Here is a 21,515-nt window from a genome sequence, read left to right on the forward strand (position 1 = left end):
ATTGTTATTTACACAAAGCAAAACTGAAATGTTACCCAAAAAAAGCTTAGAAGGTAAATCACTATTGGCCTAATTGGATGGTCATGAATGAAAAGTGGGTTTTTTTTCCCCTTTCTGCCAAATATTGGCCTTATTATTCAGAATAAAGTAAAGTAAAATGACAAGATTTGAAATAATGAATGCAGCAGAGGAGGTCAATCATAATTTCTTATTGTCCTTTCCAACAAGGGAAGAATAAGGGGAAATGAAAGAAATTGTCAAAAGTCAATTACACATTTAACAGATAAAAGGAAATACGAATTTTAAACACAGGGCAATTATTGTTAAGAGGTGTTATTGAAATAAACAGATTTTGAGTTTGCTACTCCTGATGAAACCAAGAGATTTCAAGGGCTAGAAATAGCATTTTAGTTTCTTTATAAAAATGCAGAAACAAAGAAGCTACATGCACGAAAATAGGAGAGTATGAGAAAACATCTACAAGTAGCTATTATACAGTTTTAAAAGCACAGGTACTACTAAAACACGAGCCAGAATATTAATTCCCTGGTCGGAAAATAAGAACACGATGGGACACTTGAGCATGTCTGGCATAAAATAATCTGCGTTAAGCAAGCACAAGTGACACAATATGGTAAATGCGGTGGTGACAGATGAGGGCTTGTGGCAACTTAGAAACTCATCTTTAGAGAGACAGGCTCCAGATCCAGAATGTCCGTGTTCTGATCCTTCTTCTACTACTTTGCAGCTGGGTGATGACAGACTAGTTATTTAGCCTCCATGTCCTCACCTCTACCATAAAAATAACAACAGTTCATGCCTCATAGAATTGTTGTGAAATTCTGAAACGTTAATTCTTGGGGCAGCGCCATGTACAGGAAGCAATCAAGACAGTTCTCATCGTCGCTTATCCTCACTTTCTATTGGAAATATCTTACCACGATTTGATTTTCAATGGTTAAATTCAGATGAGAGCCTAGATGTGTTTCATCAATTCAAAAATAGAATTATGCACATCACATTTGAGATAAACAAACTGCTGATGTCACTGACATGCATTAAGTGAGTAAGCATGTCCTCACTGAGCCCAAGTTAGAACTCTGGCATCATTGTTCGGTGTACCAAACTCCCCTGTACCTATAATGCTAATCTGATTTTTCTTGATTGCTTTATCACAGATTTGAATAAGAACAGAGATAAGCAGTGATGAGTTGTAATTTTTATTCTGTATGATGCTGGAATGTATTCTCCAGGATGTTATTAGGCAGTGGCAATAATGATATGTTAGTGAAATAAATCCCCAGACTGAGAGATGGGCTGATTGACACCTGACTGCCAAGAATCGCAAAGTTTCTGAAATGTATACAGACAGTTAAGGTTGTCAAAGCTTCAGTGATGTTGCTGTTAAAAGAAATCCTAGGAAACCCTCCGGTACCTCAGGAGCTCAGGATAAATGTTATGAAAAGTGCTTGAAGGAAGATAATCATAATTGTTGGAAGTACTAGAACTAACTCCTCCTCCCTCCCTCTTTCCCTCCCTCTCTCTCATCCCTTCCACATGCACACCAGCCACTACCCCCCTTCCTTTCTCTCTCGGCACACACACACAGCCATTCATACATATATATGTACATACACATATACATATATTTAGGAAGGAATAAGGGACAAGGGTTCTTATGAATGATGTTCATGAAGAAGAGGGGGGAAAATGGGAGCATTAATTTCACATATTGGCAATACCTACCAGCCTTTGTGCTGACTACAGTTTCTTGCCAAAGGCATGGAAGATTGGCAGCAAAAACAAGACAGAAAATGACCCTGGAAGATTCTTGCAGTCAAGACTGGAGGGAAAGTGGTCAGCAATCACCCTGGTTCCCTAAGTACTCTTCATACATGTACCTTGGAATTACAATATCTGAAACTGATATTATATTGTATGATAACTGGAATTTAAATAAGAAAGAAAAAGCCAATAAATAAAATGGCTGTTTAAATATGGCAAGGGCTAGGGGGTGCCTTGATTTCGGCTAGATCATGATTTCGAGCCCCGTGTCAGGCTTCAGCACAGAGGATTCCCTCTTTCCTCCTCTCTCTTTGCCCCTCCCCCCTGCTCTCATTCTCTCTCTCTCTCTCTCTCTCTAAAAACAAATGAATAAACTTAAAAAGAAAGATGCCAAGGGCTAGCTGGGAGAAGGATGGGGATGTCTACATCACTCTTTAACCCCTTCCTCTAGCCTGAGAAAACATTTAAAGCAGTTTAAAGATACATAGAAAATGATATCTTTTAAAGGAAAATGTTTTGTCAGGATGAAAACAGAAAACATTACAGATCCAAGAGAGAATCCTAAAACGGTGCACAGAGTGTTCTGGAGCCAGGATAAGTCTTAGAGAGAGGTCATCTGAGCTTCTCATTGACAGATGTAGAAACGGTTGCCTGAAGACAATACTTCTTAAATAAGGCTGCAAGACTCATTTACTGGAAGAGCTGGGACAAGAAGCCAGGTGTCAAGATTTGAACTTAAGAGATTGTTCATGCTGCCTCCTTCATGAATTCACTTTAGGACTCAAAGCTTCCTAATGTTCCACTGCTCCTGACTGGGTTTGGGAGGAAGACAGCAACTGGCATCAGAAACCCCAAAGTGAGATGTAGAAAGGACAGAATATTCATTCACGGGCAAGGAAATCCACTGCGTGTCTAATGTTTGGCGAGAAAGACTGAGTGTAAGAGTTGAGTCCACTTTCACCTCCGAAGCAATCAGATGAAGAAGAAATTTCAAACAGTATTTCAGTTCAAAAACTACATTCTATGATATGCCAAACACTGTTCTTGACTCCAAAGGCAGGGTGAAGGGATTCAGAAGATGTACGGTCTCCCACCTGCAGGCACTGCCGGTCAAACAGGTAAGAGTGATAAGAAAGCAACTATACTACAAATTTATAATGAATGTAATGAAATACCCTTTTAACTGTTTTCTTCAATATCCTCTGACCATTCTTTCCTTTCATGAACCTATCATCCAATTATGATCTTTGTAAACCTAGTAAATAAAGATTTTTATGGTCAATTTAGCACCATTTTGTAACTGCTTTCTCTCTCTACAACTCTTATGCAACACCAGCTTCAAAGCCCTGAAATAATTCAACCCTGAAATTATTTGTATCCAAAGGCTAAAGTTGTTTGCTTGTTTTTCTTTTAAGTAATAGCTAGCTGACCCACACTGACAAGAGAGTTGTAAAGAAACACAGTATGGTGTTGACTTTATAGTGAGAGTTTAAAAAGGGTGACAGTAAAAACAAAAATTTAGAAAAAAAAAAGTTAGCTAGACTCAAATTTGTACAATTCAAGCAGTTATGATTCTATAATATAGGTGGATACGTGAATTTATAGGCTCAAAATTTATTTGAATAAATGCTCAAAAGATATATACTTTCTAACATCTCCCCAGTGTCATGTGCATTCTTACCTTATTTATGCATTATCAGACAGGCAAAACTCAATATTCAAGTACTAAAGGGTCTAGTATCTGCTATTTAGCCCCAAGAGATTTTTGGCGTCTCCTGGCGGTGCTAAAATATTGAATGTTGGATCCATGTAATCATTCATGGACCAGTGAATATTGCCACGAAGTTAATGACCAAGCACAAGAACAATACTTCAAAACAAAGAATTACCCCAGAAGTAAAATTCCAAATTAATCTGACATCCTTCACTGATCAGATTAGACTCTCCAAATCAAACTGGAACCTAGCCAATTTCCCTTAATTTTCCAGAGATCTAGGACCTAGCTAAGATTAGACTGGTGTCCTGAGTGTGCAAGCTTTATACTGAAATCAATAAGCTAAATTTGTAAACAAGCACTCACTTACATGAAAAACCACTTATGCAACATGAGTAAAATATGAAGAAGTGGAATTTCAACTTAAAAGGAAAGTAAACTTTCAAATATTATCACTGTAAATACAAGAAAATATTCCCTACAAAAGCATTTAAAGGAAATACATAACTAAACATATTTTTTCCACACTTACGTTTTACAGGTAAGCCAAATTGCTATTTCTTCTGCTTTTGCAAGTCGAGTAACTGCCTAAAAGCAATTTCAAATGATTAAATACACACACACACACACACACACACACACACACACACGTAAGCATACATAATATTACAACAGAACCTAGCAATCAAAATTTCCTCCAGTTCATAGAAACACTCCATTTAATTATCTACCTTCTTCATTTACTTATAAAGATATTTTATATTTCTGAAAATTATGATATAATTATTCATAGAGCCACCACCATGAAGAGAAAGCTTTCTGAAAACTTCACCGGTGTACAGAGCCTGAGTGGCTGAGTCAGTTAAGCGCCTGACTCTTGATCTTGACTCAGGTCATGATCTCAGAGCCCCCATGAAGAGCGCTCTGTGCTGGCAGCACGGAGCCTGCTTGGGATTCTCCATCTCCCTCTCTCTCTGCCCCTCGATGCCCCCTCTCTCAAAAGTAAATAAACATTTAAAAATGTTTTTTTTTTTAAATCCGTGTAACCACCTCAACCCAGAATAATGAATCTCTCAGGTAAATTATTTTTTTTAATTTGGCATTAGAACAACTTGGATTAAGAAAAAGTAGCACCAGTGTATAATTCTCAGGTATTTGAAGAAGTGTATGGCAACTTAAAATTTGAGAATAACACCATTAAGGACAGTTTCAATTTGGGAAGTAAAATATTTATATTATATTTATGCAAAAAATTTCTTTTCAATATTTTTTGCTTTATGCAAAATATCCTGAACAATTATAAAGTATTAAAGGAAAACAAAGTTTTGGAACAAAGAAAGTGCCTTACTTACGCAAGACAATAGGTCAATAAGGAATTTGGTGTTGCACCTAAAAAAATGTTAATAGCTTTTCTAATTAAAACTCAACATCATAAAAAATGAAACACTAAATTTAGTTTTGTATTAACTATACTGTTTTACATCATTTTTATTAAAAACATGTTTTATTAGATTTCCAACTAAATTAAATAGTGAATAGTTATTGCTTTTATTGCCGGTTTATATGCTTTAATAATTACTTGGAACCATCCCATTCAGCTAAATTAGATGCAATTTTAGTCATGAGCATACTTTTAATAAAATTTTATTCACGTATATACAGCAGTAAAAGAGTGTTATGTGTGTGTGTATTCTAAAATTAAGTTCAAATGTGTACGATACTCAGATAAATAAGACTGCAAAAAAAATGTAAAATTTAGTAGGTGAGTAGAGGAACATTTTCAGAAATATTAAAGAAATGCAATATATAACAGCTGTCCTAACGAAGAAAACAGGGCTACCTGAAACCCATGCATATCAATCCTCACTCTGAAGGTAATTCAGAAGGTAACACTGGCTAAAGACAGCATTTGAGCATGACTATACCCACATGACTCACTACCTTTTAGACCGCTACCATCCTGACCCTCCCAAACTTCCAGGTAGAAATGTGAGGAAAATAAAAGTACACCTGGAACACTGGCTCCATACTTTTCCCTTATGATTGTCTTAGTTACCCCATTTGAGGTGGTCCCATGAGTCTGGGCTTTACAAATGTGTAAGTCAAGATACACACAATGCCCATGTGTATGCATCATTGTTCTGAAACAGAAATCCCAATTTCAAAAACAGCTTGCTTTTCATAGTCTTCATGTTCTACTTTAAGTTATTTTAGAGCGTGACCTATTAGGTTGAACCAATATGGCAATTTCATATGGTTCAACCTTACATGTCAGGTCTGTCCTTATAACCCCATTGTGTAGCTCATTCTAGGTTTCAATAGGTATTTGTTGACTTAATAACAAAAGACTGGGTCTCTCACCACTTACCCTTGCCTAAGGATGCTCAAGGCTCCATGTAAGATACTTATTAAAATTATATGCCTGAATGGGACATGTGCCTCCATGTTGTCTACTCAGCTCCTGAATATGGCTCTTTTTGGGGGTTAATGCTGTATCATATAAGTGTTAGTGAGAGGTGAAGATCCCCATTATGAAGACAAAGGAGCTGAAAACATTTTGGAAAAATATTTCACATAGAAATGGTATTTCAATGGGTTTCTTGATAACATTCTTTGGAAACCAGCACACTATGTATTGTTATATAGGAAAAGTGTTCTAGACTGATATGTTATCAAACAAAATATCTATGCATTCCTGATTTTAACCCTAGCTTCTACAGAGAGATATTTGTTCTACTCATTTGTTCTAATCAAACTACGGTTTGAAAGACTAAGTGGACATCAGTGAGATTCAATTTTTTTTTTTCCCAACAAGATTCAAAACAAGATATTTTTCTGAGTTTCAGAAACTGCCTTCCGGCCTTTAGAACCTGAGAACCACATTTTTTTTGTAATTATGATTTTACTCAAAGGTATGCAATTCAAATGATTAGAATGCAGAACATTTACCTATTATTTAGTTACCCTATAAGATATTTATAACTTATATAAATTCTTTTGTTTTCACTAAACTGATATTTATGGTAAACAATTGGCCTGTTTTTAGCAGTGAAGTAAAACCCAAAATTCTTCAGTTTATTATAATTAAGGATGACTGTGTGTTTGTATGTGTGTATATGTGTATATATATATATATATATATATATATGTAATAGTTTAATATTTGTATGCAGGTTATCACTAAATTCCAATTCAATTTTTTCCTGTTTGTCAAAAATAGTCTGACCAAGTGAAACATATCAAAACATTTCTAGAATATAAATATTATGCAGAAAGTGTGGGGGAGGGTTAAATTCTAGCAAACCAACTATGTATTTCCATATGCTAACAGAGTTATTGAACACATCTTTGAATGAAAAAGTTGCCTTGAATATATTTCTTCCATCCATCATGGGTAGACATTGAAGTGTTAATGAACTCTTTAAGAGAGTCCTTCTCTCTCTTTTTTGTTTCTGTGTATTATCATAGCCCTTTGCCTGGTACATTGGATGTTATTTGTTAAGGTTTCAAACATATAAAGAAGTCATTGTTTGATGCATAAATGAAGTAAAAAAAAAAACCTATGCTTAAAGTAGTCTCTGGGGACTACTGAACACACACAATCTGGGGACACTGAACACACACTTAAAAGCAATATATTCTGTGATGTCACCACCAAAACCATAAAAAAAAATGAGGGCTGAAGAGAATGTGTACATTTTTTCTATTGCAATCCCTTACTTTTAAAGATGATTAATGTGCAGAGTTAAAGAGGTACCTCAACTTACCTTTGTACTCTATAATCTTTTTCTTTTTCCAGTTTATTTTGAGAGAGAGAAAGAAAGCAGGAGAAGGGCAGAGAAAGGGGAGAGAGTGAATCCCAAGGAGTCTCTGCACTGTCAGTGCAGAGCCCAATGCAGGGCTCAAACTCACAAACCTTGAGATCAGTACCTGAGTTGAATCAAGAGTGGGATGCTTAACCGACTGAGCCACCCAGGCGCCCCTCTACTCCAATAATCTTAAGAAAATGGGCAACCGGGAAAAATACAACAAGTTGTTGTGACTCAAAAATACAGAAATCCTTTGCTCTTATGTAAACATATTTTTGAGATTAATAAAGTACAAATATTCCCTTGCAAAACTATCAATAATATACAATATAGTATTGACTCAGACAAGCAATTAAAATGGTTCTTGTAAAAGTATACTTCTATCAAATGAAATTGAATGTTTATTTTGAACTGAAACTTTCAAGTCTGTCTCTAAATCTGACACTTCTCTTTTGCCAGACATCCTTTAATAAAAAACCTCAGCAACAACAACAAAACAAACAGATCAGCGGTTTATAGAATGTACAACTTCAGAAGAAAATAATTAAGAAAAAAGAGTGTTTTCTTGAGCTATTACAAGCTCCCACGAATTTCTAGAATCTGGATTCAAGGACAGAAGCCTAAGTGACCACAGTTCTACTTCTAATCCAATTAAATGACAGAACTAGACACTTACAAATTGACAAACACCTGAATACAGAACATCTTTAAGCTTCTTGATCTGGGAATGCTTTTCGGAATTCTGTAAACAACAACCATTGCACAGGAGAGCCTCTTTTATGATAAGCTACCTATATTTCATGATAGCTTCAAGGACCTCCTGCTTTTATGATTAACTCAAGGGATTATGCAATCTTTAAATGGTTTTAACCTACAGGCATTATTTTAAGTCTGTCAAAAAGTTTTACATAGCTTAATATATTTTACCCAAAATCCAGTGAAGGTAGCCAAAGGATACAAACTTCCAGTTACAAAATAAATAAGTCTTAGGGATATAATGTACAGTATAGTCACTATAGTTAACAATTATGCATTGTATATTTCAAAGTTGATTCTAAAAGTAGATTCTAAAGGTTCCTACCATAAGAAAAAATTGTAACTATGTATGGTAATGGATGTTAACTAGCCCTATTCTGGTGGTCATTTCACAGTAACTACCTATATTGAGCCATTATGTTGCACACTTATTTAAGGTAAAATAGGTTTGGGGGGCCTGGATGGCTCAGTCAGTTACACGTCTGGCTCCTGAGCTCAGCTCAGGTCAAGCCCCACATGGGGTTCATGCTGACAACACAGAGCCTGCTTGGGATTCTCTCTCTCCCTCGCCCTCTGTCCCTCCCCTGCTTGTGCATACATGCTCGTGCTCTGTCTCAAAATAAATAAGTAAACTTAAAAGAAACAAACAAATGTAAAATAGATTAAGTACTATGCTAAGATTCAGAGTTTCTGCACATTTTTTTATCTTTATATTTTTTTTGACTTAGGGAAGCACTAGAAGCTTAAAATAAACAAAAAAGCTGAATATTATACATCGATCTTTCCTTTTCTAAATTCTTCATTCCAGTTGTGTTTATTTGACCTTCACCTAATTATCTAGCCCAGTGGCAAGACATTTCTCTTCTTTTCCTCTCTTTCTCCAACACACATAATATACATATATCCCCCAATGAATTTACATTATTTCCCTTAAAGAATATATTGCAAATCCTTCATAACCACAGTGAGGAAAAAAAAAGCTCTTAAAAGGGATTTTTAACTCTCCCTTTTATATGGTGCCCAATAAAGACATTGTTGTACCTACCTGTGTTATATTTATAGGTAAGGATTTCTAAAATCATGATATGTTAATTTCTTTACAATAATAAATTAATCATGTTGTATTAAAGAAAATGGAATCGTTTAACTTAACATTTAAAATGTTGTTATTCATATTTTATAAATATTAAACTAGAGTTCCAGCTGACTGTTAAAATATAAGATTTTTCTCAATTTCTACAAAGACTTCAGACACATCAAACCCGTGGCTACAAAGAAAGGAATTTAACTGCCAAGTCTGAGCAAAACAATATTCTAGACCTACACATCTGATACAGTAGCCACTAGGCACATGTGACTTTTCATCTAAATTAACATGAATTAAAATGAAATCAGATTAAATTACCATTAGTCCCTCAGTTGCACCAGCAATATTTTAAGTCCTCAATAGTTGCAGCATGGCTGGTGACTACCACAAGTATAAAACACACAAATACAGAACATTTCCATTATCTCAAAAAGTGGATTGAACACGCTTCCTTCACTCCTCCCCAACCTCCACTTCTAAACTTCTCTTTATTGGGTCTCTTCAGTCTCCATCTTACAGGATTCTAACCCAGACTTGCCTTTTCTGCCTATACCAGTTGTTCTCAACTTAGGGACTTTATGCCCCTCCCCACAGGACATTTGAAATGTCTGAGACATTTTGGGTTGTCACAACTCGGGAGACAGGTTTTAATAGTGACGTGGTGAGTGGAGGCCAGAGACACTGCTAAGCATCTTACAATGCACAGGATATCCCCCACAACCATAAATGATGTGCCCAAGTTGAGAAATTTTGGGAGGGACTATATTGGAGGTGCATGTGGATTGCCCACCCAAAAGTGGATTTGTTGTATCATAAGTCCCTACCTTCTGACTACTCCCAAATATCACGTACACCAGGTACAAGAAAGTAATACCCTCAGATCCAGTGTAGGTCTAGCACCCAGAGTCCCCACTGACTTTAGAAAGGTAGACATAAACTACAGGTTTTACCACATTGAATTCTTATTTTTACAGAGACTGGCATTTTCCCACATTGGTTAATTGAACAGTAATCAAATGTGGGTGGTGTCACGTAGACTTTTATTCCTTTAGATTGTGTGTTTTATGGAGGTAGGGACCATGTGTTTTTTTCCCCTCATCTACATATATATGCACCATATAGAAAGCTCTAAAAGGTAACATTGGATGAGAAAAACAAGATACAGTATAGTGCAAATAATATGAACTATTTTTTTAATCATTTTGAGAGACAGAGAGTGGGAGTGGCAGAGAGAGAGGGAGGGAAAGAAAGAGAGAATGAACATATTTTTATAAAAGAATGGTGATCAAACCTTCCCAGTATGTACATATTTTTTTGTGTGTGTGTTTGTATGCTTAGGTATGTTCATTGATGCATGTATTTATCTGTAAGTACAGAGAAAAATGAAATGATACAGTAGTTTGTCAATGAGGATTACATATGGGAGTGCTATTATCAGGGGAAAGGAGAAAAGAAAAAAAATATGTAAAACTTAGGCAAAAATTCGTGGTAATGGTAAAAAGTTATATTTTCATTTTTTTTAAATAATGGAGTATTTAAGAACTACCTCAAATAGAGCAACTGAAAGGAAAATCAAAAGCATAAGATCTATCCATTAATATGGCATTTGTATTCTAGAAGAGAAATAGCTAATAAATACAAAAAATAATACTTCATACAGCGGTGAGTCCTCTGAAGAATATTAAAATTTAGGTGTTTGGGGGAGATAGTCCTGAGCTCAGGAAAGATATCAGCACTTAGAGAAGCAAATCTGGGATTCATCAGGGTGCTACACGAGTCAATGTGATCATTTAGAGAGTAAGTGTAGGGGAGGAGAGAGTTCAGGGTTGCACCCTAGAGCACTCCAACAGGGAGTGGCAAGGATGGAAGCTTACCGAGATGAGCAAAAGAAGTAGAGGAGAGAAAGTGGAGATGCTGAGACGACTCTTTAGATGAGTTTTTCTGGAAAGTGTCTTGCGGGAATGGTACAGAGAAATGGGGCACTGAATGGAAGGGCACCATGGGATCAATGGAAGCTTTGTATAGAGGACATTTATCACACCATGCTTATATATTCATCCTGGGGAAAAGCTATGATGCAGGAAAACAAAAGAAATGCTTGCAAGAGAAAACTCAAAGAGAAGTGAGAGGAAAAGGCATTTGTATAAGAGAAGACTTAGGGATAGGTTGGAGAAGGAATGACTAGCTATGTCCTTATCCTTGAGGCATGCATCCATATATGATGAGAAAGTGTTTTCTCCCAAGAGTAAACAGTATTTGAAATTATTCCACTGAATTGTATTAGAATCAATGTAGATTTATATCACATCAGCTATCCCCTAGCAAAATATCCACAACTGACAAGTTCAATCAAGAAAACCATGAATTTGCATCGTGAGACACATTGTCTTGTTATTTACATGCTCCAAAATTATAGACTAAAAAAGACGATGGTGCAAATAGGCAAAGTACACGAACAAATGTTAGTAGAGTGATATATACATAAATATATTTGTCACTGATATATAGTTCAGTTATTCTATGATCCCAGTGCTATGCAATTTCCAATAAAAAGTCAAAATCTGAAGATGTCTGCTCAGATTTTAAAAGAGAAAAGATAATCTATATCTGAACCAGAAAAATTCCATTCTTAGAAATTTCCCAAGTTGGGGCACCTGGGTGGCTCAGACAGTTAAGCTTCCGACTACGGCTTAGGTCATGATCTCACAGTCTGTGAGTTTGAGCCCCGCATTGGGCTCTATGCTGACAGCTCAGAGCCTGGAGCCTGCTTCAGATTCTGTCTCCCTCTCTCTCTGCGCTTCCCCCCTTTCGCACTCTCTCTGTCTCTCTCTCAAAAATAAATAAGCATTAAAAAAGAAACAAATTTCCCAAGTAAATGTCCTTTCTCCCACAATAGCTAGTCCACTGTGTAGTAGGTAAAATAAGATTTTAAAGCCACTGATCAATCAGTGCACGTGTCATTCCTTGTAATTCATGCCAACAAGGACACCAAAATCCTTTAGGCTCATCTGAATTGTGAACAAGAAACATGTTTGCCACCTTTTTTTTGAAATTTGGGTCTACCTAAAACTAGGGATTTCTTAAACTTTGACAGCAAAAGCAGATCAGCAGCTAGAAATGCAGCAATCTTTTACAACCAGTTTTTAATAGCAAGCGTCAGAGAAAGCAAGGACAACTTTTCATTTCCCTATCTAGAGATGTAGGCACAAAACTATATAGTCAAAAAGTTCATGTAAACTTGTTAATTACGGGAATAATAAACTAATGTTGGATGAAATTGGCCAACTGCCTTCTATTTACAACCTGTAATTTTCATTCACGATTACCTTAGTAAGGCACATTTACTTCCATACATAATTTTATATTTACAAAGACAGAAATCTATAAAGATAACTTTTAAATATCTCTGCAAACAGTAGACCTAAAATATTAACTGCCTGGTCTACTTTCTCTACCTATCCAGTTTTCTTCCTATCAACAACAACTGGATAAATCTGGAATTTTCAATGGACCCAGGAATAAGAGATTATGATTGATTTTTCACTTACAGCTTTATAAAGTAGCTCAAAATCCCAGCAAAAATCTTCTTACCCCAGCAAAATCACTCTGGTAAAATTATTCTTTTAGATAAATTGTTTTTAATTACAACTTTGTCTTTTAGGAAAATTAAAACATCCAAATTACTCTTCTGATCATTTTTAAACTCTTTACTATTATGGCCTGAGAATCCAAAGCTAGGAAACATTGCAGAAACCCAAATTACACTGGTACCACACATTTAAGTTCAGGGAGCAAAACACAGGAAAGCTTGGATTTTTATAACTAACATGTTTATAAACCAGTCTATCACCCTAGTTTTGAACAAAGTACTTGAATCCAAAAATAAGGAAGTAGATAATGGAACCTGAGTCTACAGAAAAGTCCCCACAGGAACAGATAAAAAAAAAAATCAGCACAAGAGCATGAGGTGGTTGTTGTTTAAATAAACTCTGACTTGGGTTTTTGTTGTTTTGTTGATTTGTTTGTTCAGTTTGAAAGGCTTACCATCTTGCTGCCCATGAAGAGCCTGAGGACTCTGCATTCTCTCCTCAAGATTGGAGCTAAGATCAGAGTTCACGGCTGACATCCGTGTTGAATCGCTCATATCAAATTCATCGCTTTCTATTGAACTTTCATCCTGAAAATGGTTTTAAAATATCATCAAGCATCATGAAATATAACACATTCAAATAGTGACCATTATATCTACAGGGTCAATTAGAGTTTAGCCAGTAAGTTAGCTTTTACAGAACTCAGTAAATTGTGTTACATATTAATAGATACTTGAAATAAATAATGTAATAATTTCTCTCTTTAAGGAATTTCAAGGCTTGTGAAAAATCAAACAATGTATCTAAGTACAGGCAGATTTAAAAGGCAAAATAACATGTTTAGGAAGGATGTACTTGGGAGAATTATCCTTAACAATGAAAAAATGGTTTTTTTAATTAGTAAAAACTTCCCTAGGACAGTCAGTCACAAAACATAAAATATAGAGAAATATATGTTTTGAGTCCAAAAATAAATGACCTAATAAAATATTATAAGCAAAAATCTTAGGATGCGATAAGAAAACCTTACACAAAAAATTCTCCTTGGCAAACAGGATGGATTCTAATAATTGACAAACTTACATGGCTAGATTGAAAATCCACATTTCCTGAAAGCAAGATTTTAACCCCTCCCTTCTTTCCTTATAAGTGAATATATGCTGTACTGCAACCACAAAAACAAGTTCTAGGTAGAAGTGTGAAAGATCCATTTACCAAAAGCCAGTTCGCCGAGTGGCTAAATTACCAAAAGGCCAGTTTTCCAAATGCCCAGCTCATCAAAACCTGTCAAAAATTAAGTTAAACCAAGTCTAAGATATTTTGCTGTAAATCGTTTCACTGAAGCAAATTCCTTTTAGAGAACCGATTTTCAGCCAAATGGTATGCTTATGTAGGCAGAAAGGCCTGAGAAGCTTGTGTAACACATTGCAAGTACTTAATCAAAATCACCAGGTTTGACTTTAATTTGTAAATGTCTGATCTCAAAGTTTAGCATTAATATAAAAATCAGCAATCGCCATAGCAGTAGTGCTATTTATGTGACACGTAACGTTCTTTATACTTGTTTACTCACTTCCTCTTTATCACAACCTGTGAATTGGGTACCAGGATTCATCCACTTTTACAGATTGAGAAATTGAGGCACAGAGCAGTTAAAGAACACCAGAACTGGGATTCATATGAAGTCACTCACGCTTGAGAAAATAACTTCTTTGAACAGGTAAGAGTTACCTTGGCTTCCTAAATGACATCTTGGTATCAGCAAAGAAGTTGCTATGGTTAGGGGACAGGAACGTTCTAGTAGACTAACAAATTGGCATTCTGATCCATAGGTCAGGTCAAGGGTGATTTTGGTGTCCTTCCTTTACGAAAGGTCTGATCATGCCCGGGTATACTGAGTAGAACTCGCTCGTCATTAATTCAGCAAGGAAATGCCACCCTGTGAGGCCTCTGGGCAATCAGCCACATAGACTTCTCCCAGCGGCATGCCCTCTCTCTTGGTACATTATGTTTTCTCAAATTCTAAATTCTAAGAAAATCCAAAGCATCTGAAATAAATATATATGTTAAAAAGAGAAAAAAATAACAGAATTCAATGTGCACATCAATCTTACCAGTGTGTACCATATACATATGCCTACATATATATGCACACACGTAGGTGATACAGATATTTATTATATGCACTATATATAGTGTCTGACATGATGGAATTTTAGAGTACATTCTCTACAGCCAGACTGACTGATTCAGATCCAGCTCTGCCACTTAGATGTGTTACCTTAAATAAGTAACCTAACCTTTCTGTGCCTCAATTTCTTCATCTATAAAATGGGAATAATAGTATCAATCTCATAGGGCTATATAAAGGTTAAGCAAATATACTAATATTTAAAGTACTTAGGACAAGGTCAGATAAATAAGTACAAAACTGTTTTAATATTTTTATGTAGAATACATAAGAAACTCTGCAGTATATAATAGGACTTATGTTTTATGAACACATACAAAAATAAATTTAAACATAATAGTAAAGATTAAATATAATAGTAAATACATTTAAATATATTAAATAGTGAAAAATATACATATAAAATATAAAGTAAATTTAAATATGTGTTTATAAACTAGCTGTGTATTTTATATAAACATAGTCTGTAGAATCAGCACTTATTATATATACTAAAAATAGCTAAATATACATAGTCCAGTAAAATTTCATCTCTAATATATGCCATCTTAAATATATGTGTGTGTGTGTATTCACACGTGTGTGTGTAAATCTATGTATATGTCAGAATGTATGTGTGAGTTTAAAGGAAAGCTAGATACAAAGAGATAATATCTGATCCATGGAATGATTATATAAACTGCTACAGCACATTATGAATAATCAATACACATTTTATCATCAATAAGTAACAGTGTTATAAGTATATATTTTAAGAAATGTGGACAACAAATTAAATGGTTATACAACCAACTGTACCTGCTATTTTAATTTTAAAAGAAATCACCATTCTATTAATCATAGGTGTCTTAATGATTGTGACTATCTTAAATATTTTCTTTATGATTTCCTCTGATATACATTTTATTTTTCACAATTCTACTCCTTATTAGAATATAAACTATCCAATTGCTTACATTTATAAAGAGCTTTAACAAAACTAAGTGCATGTATTCGTTCTGTAAGTTCTATTCAAACTATTGACTGATTAAATTACTATCTTTGATAAGAGGTGGAAAAATGCCTAAAACCTAATGTTGCGGTTTTTTATTATCAACATAGAGACAACGCTAATTGTCAGGAATGCTAAGTCTAGGAAGAAATTACCAAATATTTCTAAGAATGAAGAACTGGAAAACTTGACTGATATGATATTAAGTATTTTATTTTATTCATGATCATCTGTAGGCCATTCATCTGAATTCTTCCCCTATGGGTATTTTATTCTATATGACAATCAGAAAGAGAGTCTTCAATCTGACTTTATTCCTTATGTTATTAAAATTTTAGGATAATGAAAACCATGGCCAACTACCATAGAATTTGCTTCCCTAAGGCTTAATTTTTAAAAATTAGAATAAATATTTTACTGTAACAAATAATTTTATTCCCAGTCTTTTTCCTTTTAAGACAATTGCATGGAATTTAGATCCTCTGATCCATTCCATATTTTATTTTAGTTTTCAAGTTCCAGATTTTACCTCTAGAGGTCTCTACCCTGCGACTCCTGATTTCCATTGCTATTTGTCCTGATCTCATTTTCCCATTTCCTGAATGATTAATTATAGTCTCCTAGGTTTCTATCCACCTCCAATTTCTTCCCCACCAGTCCTGTTCATCATCCACTGCTAAATTAACCTTTCCACTTCAGAAAGTGCCACTTCTCTGCTCATAAATTTGCAGCTATATTCGTCAATCCAAATCTACCAAGTAATGTGTAAGTTGCTCAAACATTAAGGGTTTTCCATAAGACTGCTTGAAACCCGCTCCCACAATCTAATCTTTGTTGTTTTTCACTTACCTTATGCTCAAGCCAACTCAAAGCCCATACTATTAGCCTTTCTATGGAATGCACCACCTCAGACCTTCGTGTGCATGAGTGTAGATATTGTTAAAAATTCAGATCACCACGTGTCACACATTATGTCTAGAATCAGAATCTTGGGTTGGGGTTCTGCAACATGCAGTGCAATGAGCTCCGTGGGTGCCCCTGATGTTGGTTATTTAGCCAGTAATGTTCAGAAAAACATTCTGTGCTGATGGAATTACTCTATAAGATTCCCTATGCGGTAAGGTGACTACCAGCTTTACTTGGCTATTGAGCACTTGAAACATGGCCAGTGCAACTGAAGAACTAAAAATTTAATTTTAGGTAATTTTAATTAATATCCGATTAAATTTAAATATCAACATGTGGCTAATGGCTACCATATGGGGCAGTGAAAATCTAACAATTCCTCATTGTTGGATCTTGAAAATATTTCCAATCATTCACTATTAGCAATGCAACAAACATCCTAATACTTGAGTTGTTCCATACATCACATTCCTTAGTATAAATTTCCAGTCAAGCATATGGGTAACATTGAAAAATTTTTAATAATTATTGCCAAACTCTCCCCCTGTAAGATTATTCTGGTTCAAACTCCATCAACAGTCTGTAAGAAGGTCAACTGATCTTACATTATTAAAGTATTTTGATTCTCATTCCTGGCCATCTTTATTTCTCTTAATAGCACTTAGCATCTTCTTCTATACATACTTTTATTATTTATGTCCTTTATTTTCTCCCCTGCAACTAGAAGATAAGTTTAATAAAGGCAATGTTTTTGCCCATTTATTAAGTTTATCTCCATTATCTACAAGAGTACCAGTTACATAGAAGGTACTCAGTAAATATTGGTTGAACTAATTGAAATAATGCATTAAAATTTAAATATAATTGAGCACAAAGAAATATCTCACTTGAATTCTGTTTTAATGTAATTTACTTAATCACCTTCTTATCTTTCAATAATCACAACTTCTAAAATTTTGCAAATAATCTAGCCATTTATATGAATATTTTGAAGGCAGTGTGCATCCAATTGGTATTTTCAAGATGTAAGGATGAGAGCTATTTTCCTAATCCAGTTATAAATTGAAAGGATCTACTCTCTTTGTGTGAAATACTTATGATGTTTTAGAAGCCAGAAGGATTCGGCATATGTGGGCTGTACTGTTGGCACAGAGTTGATTTTCTTACTTTTTAGCCTAGAAATAAATGTACCAACATCTAAATGAGCTTCCTACAAATAATTTGACAGCTCCAACTAGTTTATGAGGTTTAATTTTTTTTTCCAATTATATAATAAATCAGGAGAATAACTTTCCATTCTCCCGGATGGATAGACATTAGTATTTTTTAGTTGTCTTTTATATCTTTAACCCAAAGATTTTATTACTATTTACTTAATCATTTATATGTAGCCATCTGATAATATGAAATCCACGTCTGCCACTGTACAAATACAGATCTTCTCACAAAGTGTACTCTCAATGGTTTTTTGAGATAAAACAATTTTATAATATAGTTTTAAGATTAAACCTGCTCAAATAAAGAGGAAAACAAAAAATATGAGTTTCATTAAATAAAGTAAGCTCAACAAAGTGAATTTTATAACACTTCGTCAAATAACGCTGTATTTGAAAAATAAATATTTAACCACATTTCCTGTTATTGAGAAATTTCAAGAAGGATTGTATGTATTAGCCTGAGAAACCACTCCTAATACTGATCATCTGAATGTGCGTATTGATTAATGGCTTGTTAACTGACTAGTTAACAAGGATTTCCTAAGCCCCTATTGCTACAAGTTTTGGTGGTGGAATATATATAACTTGGCCCCTATCTTTGAGATACTTCCACCAAACTGAACACTTAATTAGTATCCTGAAGAATATTCAACAAGTGTGCATTTGTGTCTAATACATGCCAGCAAGCGCACATCTCGATTCTACTCTACAAATTAAACAGGATAATTTGAAACATCGAAATACCCCTAATTAGGAAGAATCACAACAAATTATCTCTAGAAAATACACACTGGTATAGAGAACAATGGAAAAAAAAACCTTTAAAACATACAAAAGATTTAGATGGTGGAGAAATGATTATACTTGAAATGCCCATTAAATTGACTTTTGTGATTTCCAGGAAAAATAGCCTGAATACTACTGGACACTTTCCTTGGATACTCACTCATTTGGGATACTTTCCCCTGAACTTTCTAGCACTTTACCAAGGCTAGTTTGATGGTGGTCCATTAAGGAAAAAGAAGCTTTCTTGGGAAGGAACACATTCCCACCCAGCACTAAGGTAGATGTGTTGAGACAGGGACTCTCTGTCGGGGACTAGAAGTTTCTGCCTGTTTTTTCCATCCGTGCAATGCCAGTAACATTCCTTTCATTAAAGAGTAAATTACCATCTTCAAAATGCCATCACGCTTAATACGATAGTCATGGTTATCAAACTTCATTCCGACTTGGAAGTCGGTATTTCCATTTTACCTCATCTTGCTGTGAGTTCAGCAGCTGCAACTTCATGTGTTTCATGTAGGCCATGGTAATTGGCATGTTGTAGTCAATCATGCTGGTCACCAAAGTCGGAGGTTTTCCATTATCTGCAATAAAACATTTTTAATGGGTGTGAAAGTGATACTGCATTCTACCTGTAATTTCAGAGCGATCCACGTTGTTAAAATTGAAATCTGGTTCTAGATACCAAGTCTTTAGGAGGTTGGTAGCATTACGGATGGATGGTAGGAAAAAGTAACCATACAAAGGTACATGGGACAAACTAACGCTATGGATAAACTAGTTATTTCTAACTACGGGAAAGCTTTTTGATACCCTGGCAGCAAAGGGTGAACCCAATACAGTGATTAAACACAATCATTGGTAGTTTTGTATTTTTCTCCTTTGCTGCACACCTACAGTTCCTATGTGCTACTTGAGTAAAAAAGGAAATTTGCACATTTTTTCCTTTTATCTTTTTCTTCTATGTCTATTCATCCCCCAACACACGGGAATGAACTAATCTAAATGTCTCTTTGAGATTATTTTAAACTCTCAGAGAAACTCACCGATTAGGAAAACCATATAAGTAATTTTCAACGAGAACTAAAGTCAAATTATAACTTTCATGTAAAAATTTTCAGCAGAGGAGCTCCATACTATACTCTTCACTTCTAGAAATAAGGAACTGGTAGATTTAAAAGGAGATTGATGGAACATCATCAGGTTCCTTGCTAACTATGTTTAACATCCCATGAAATACACATGATATGTGAAAATTAAAATATTATTATAGGGAAAAAAGTTATTTGCCACAGTCAAAAACCACCTTTCTTCTGAGAATGGGCACAGAATTACTCTGTAAGTGGATATTCAAAATTGACTGCCTCTGGATTGAATCAACGAGACGATCGGACTTGTTGAACTATTTCAGTCTACCACATGTGTATAAAGATGTCGGATATAAACTGCCATTATGAGTAAAATGACTTTAAGTCTCACTATTTGACACCACAGCTACCTTTGTGATCTGTTCCATCTGGGTTTAAATGCATTCTTTTCTGGCACTCTGAGCAGCTCATTAGAAACCGTGTCACCGCTTCTCTTGGTAAGAAGGCATAGCTCTCTGAAATCTGAAATGATTCACAAAATAGAGGTGTTATTATATAAGCTGACTGCACATGAGTCAACAGAAATGATCACTGTATTTCCCAGTAAGACGCATTATTCCATAATGGCAGGAAGCACAATGAAAGCATGCACTGCGTACCATGCATCATTTCAAGAAATATCTATCCAACTTGATTGCGTGTCTCTTAGTAATAGCTAATAATGTGATGTGGAGAACAAAACATCACCCACATCTGGATGGATATCTGTTTAGGTTTCTGCATTTCTTTTAGGAAACGTAATCACAGTGTGCAGATATTCTAGTGAATTTTCCTATGAAAAATTGCCAACATTGTTTTTTAAACTTACTGCTAGCACCATCAAAGTTTTATCCAATTTACATATATTTTTAAAAATTTAGCCCCAACTAGAAACACTAAACTTTGGATTTTGCATTAGTGAGCATTTCTTCAGTATGGCTTTTTAAAACATTTTAAGTCAAAATAACAGAAAATTCTAAGAGAACTCATGTATATATTTGCTACAGTGAATCATCCCTTCCACAGAAAATGACACACCTGGAAATGCATTTTGGCCACTTATTTCATTTGTTATTTTACGTCAGTGTTTCAAAATTTATGTCCACAAAAGCTCAGGCTGATTATCAGAACAAGCTTCTCCGGTACACTCTATAGAGCTTCTATTATCAGAATCATGATCTAGATCCCATTAGAAATCAATACTCCTATCAGTCATTTTTAAAATACTAATTTTTCAAAATCCAAGGTATTTCTCTCATCAAAGCCAATGACTTAAGTGAAGCTGACAGATTGTTAAATATCTCTAAATAAAAGCAGACACTGACTCGGACAATGCTACTAAGAAGTCTGATGCAGGGCATCAATCTTCCACCACAGCACTAACACTGGTACATGAAATACACCAGAAAGAAGAAGAATAAACAAGGTGAGTTGTAAGTGAGACATAAATGCCAAAGAAAATTTCTCAGGTGTATGTACAGCTGTTATGAACACTACCACACTTGGAGCTTGTAGAAAGGAAATATGCACCTTGTGTATAATTGAGTACAATTCTACAC

The 21,515-nt window shown here is 35.0% G+C and overlaps 1 protein-coding gene across 5 annotated transcripts in view; it reads right to left on the minus strand.

Moving 5' to 3' along the window:
* The window catches only part of NOL4 (nucleolar protein 4), a 431,144-nt gene that overhangs the window by 288,593 nt on the left and 121,036 nt on the right, over positions 1–21,515 (minus strand). For all 5 annotated transcript variants that reach the window (XM_043558563.1, XM_043558562.1, XM_043558566.1 and 2 more), the window contains 3 exons: positions 20,328–20,439; positions 19,301–19,413; positions 13,196–13,328 (listed from right to left, as the gene is read on the minus strand). In XM_043558563.1, the coding sequence (XP_043414498.1) occupies positions 13,196–13,328; positions 19,301–19,413; positions 20,328–20,439 (358 nt within the window). The remainder of the gene's footprint in view (positions 1–13,195; positions 13,329–19,300; positions 19,414–20,327; positions 20,440–21,515) is intronic.

Source organism: Prionailurus bengalensis, chromosome D3, assembly GCF_016509475.1.
Source record: "Prionailurus bengalensis isolate Pbe53 chromosome D3, Fcat_Pben_1.1_paternal_pri, whole genome shotgun sequence".
Lineage (NCBI taxonomy): Eukaryota > Metazoa > Chordata > Mammalia > Carnivora > Felidae > Prionailurus > Prionailurus bengalensis.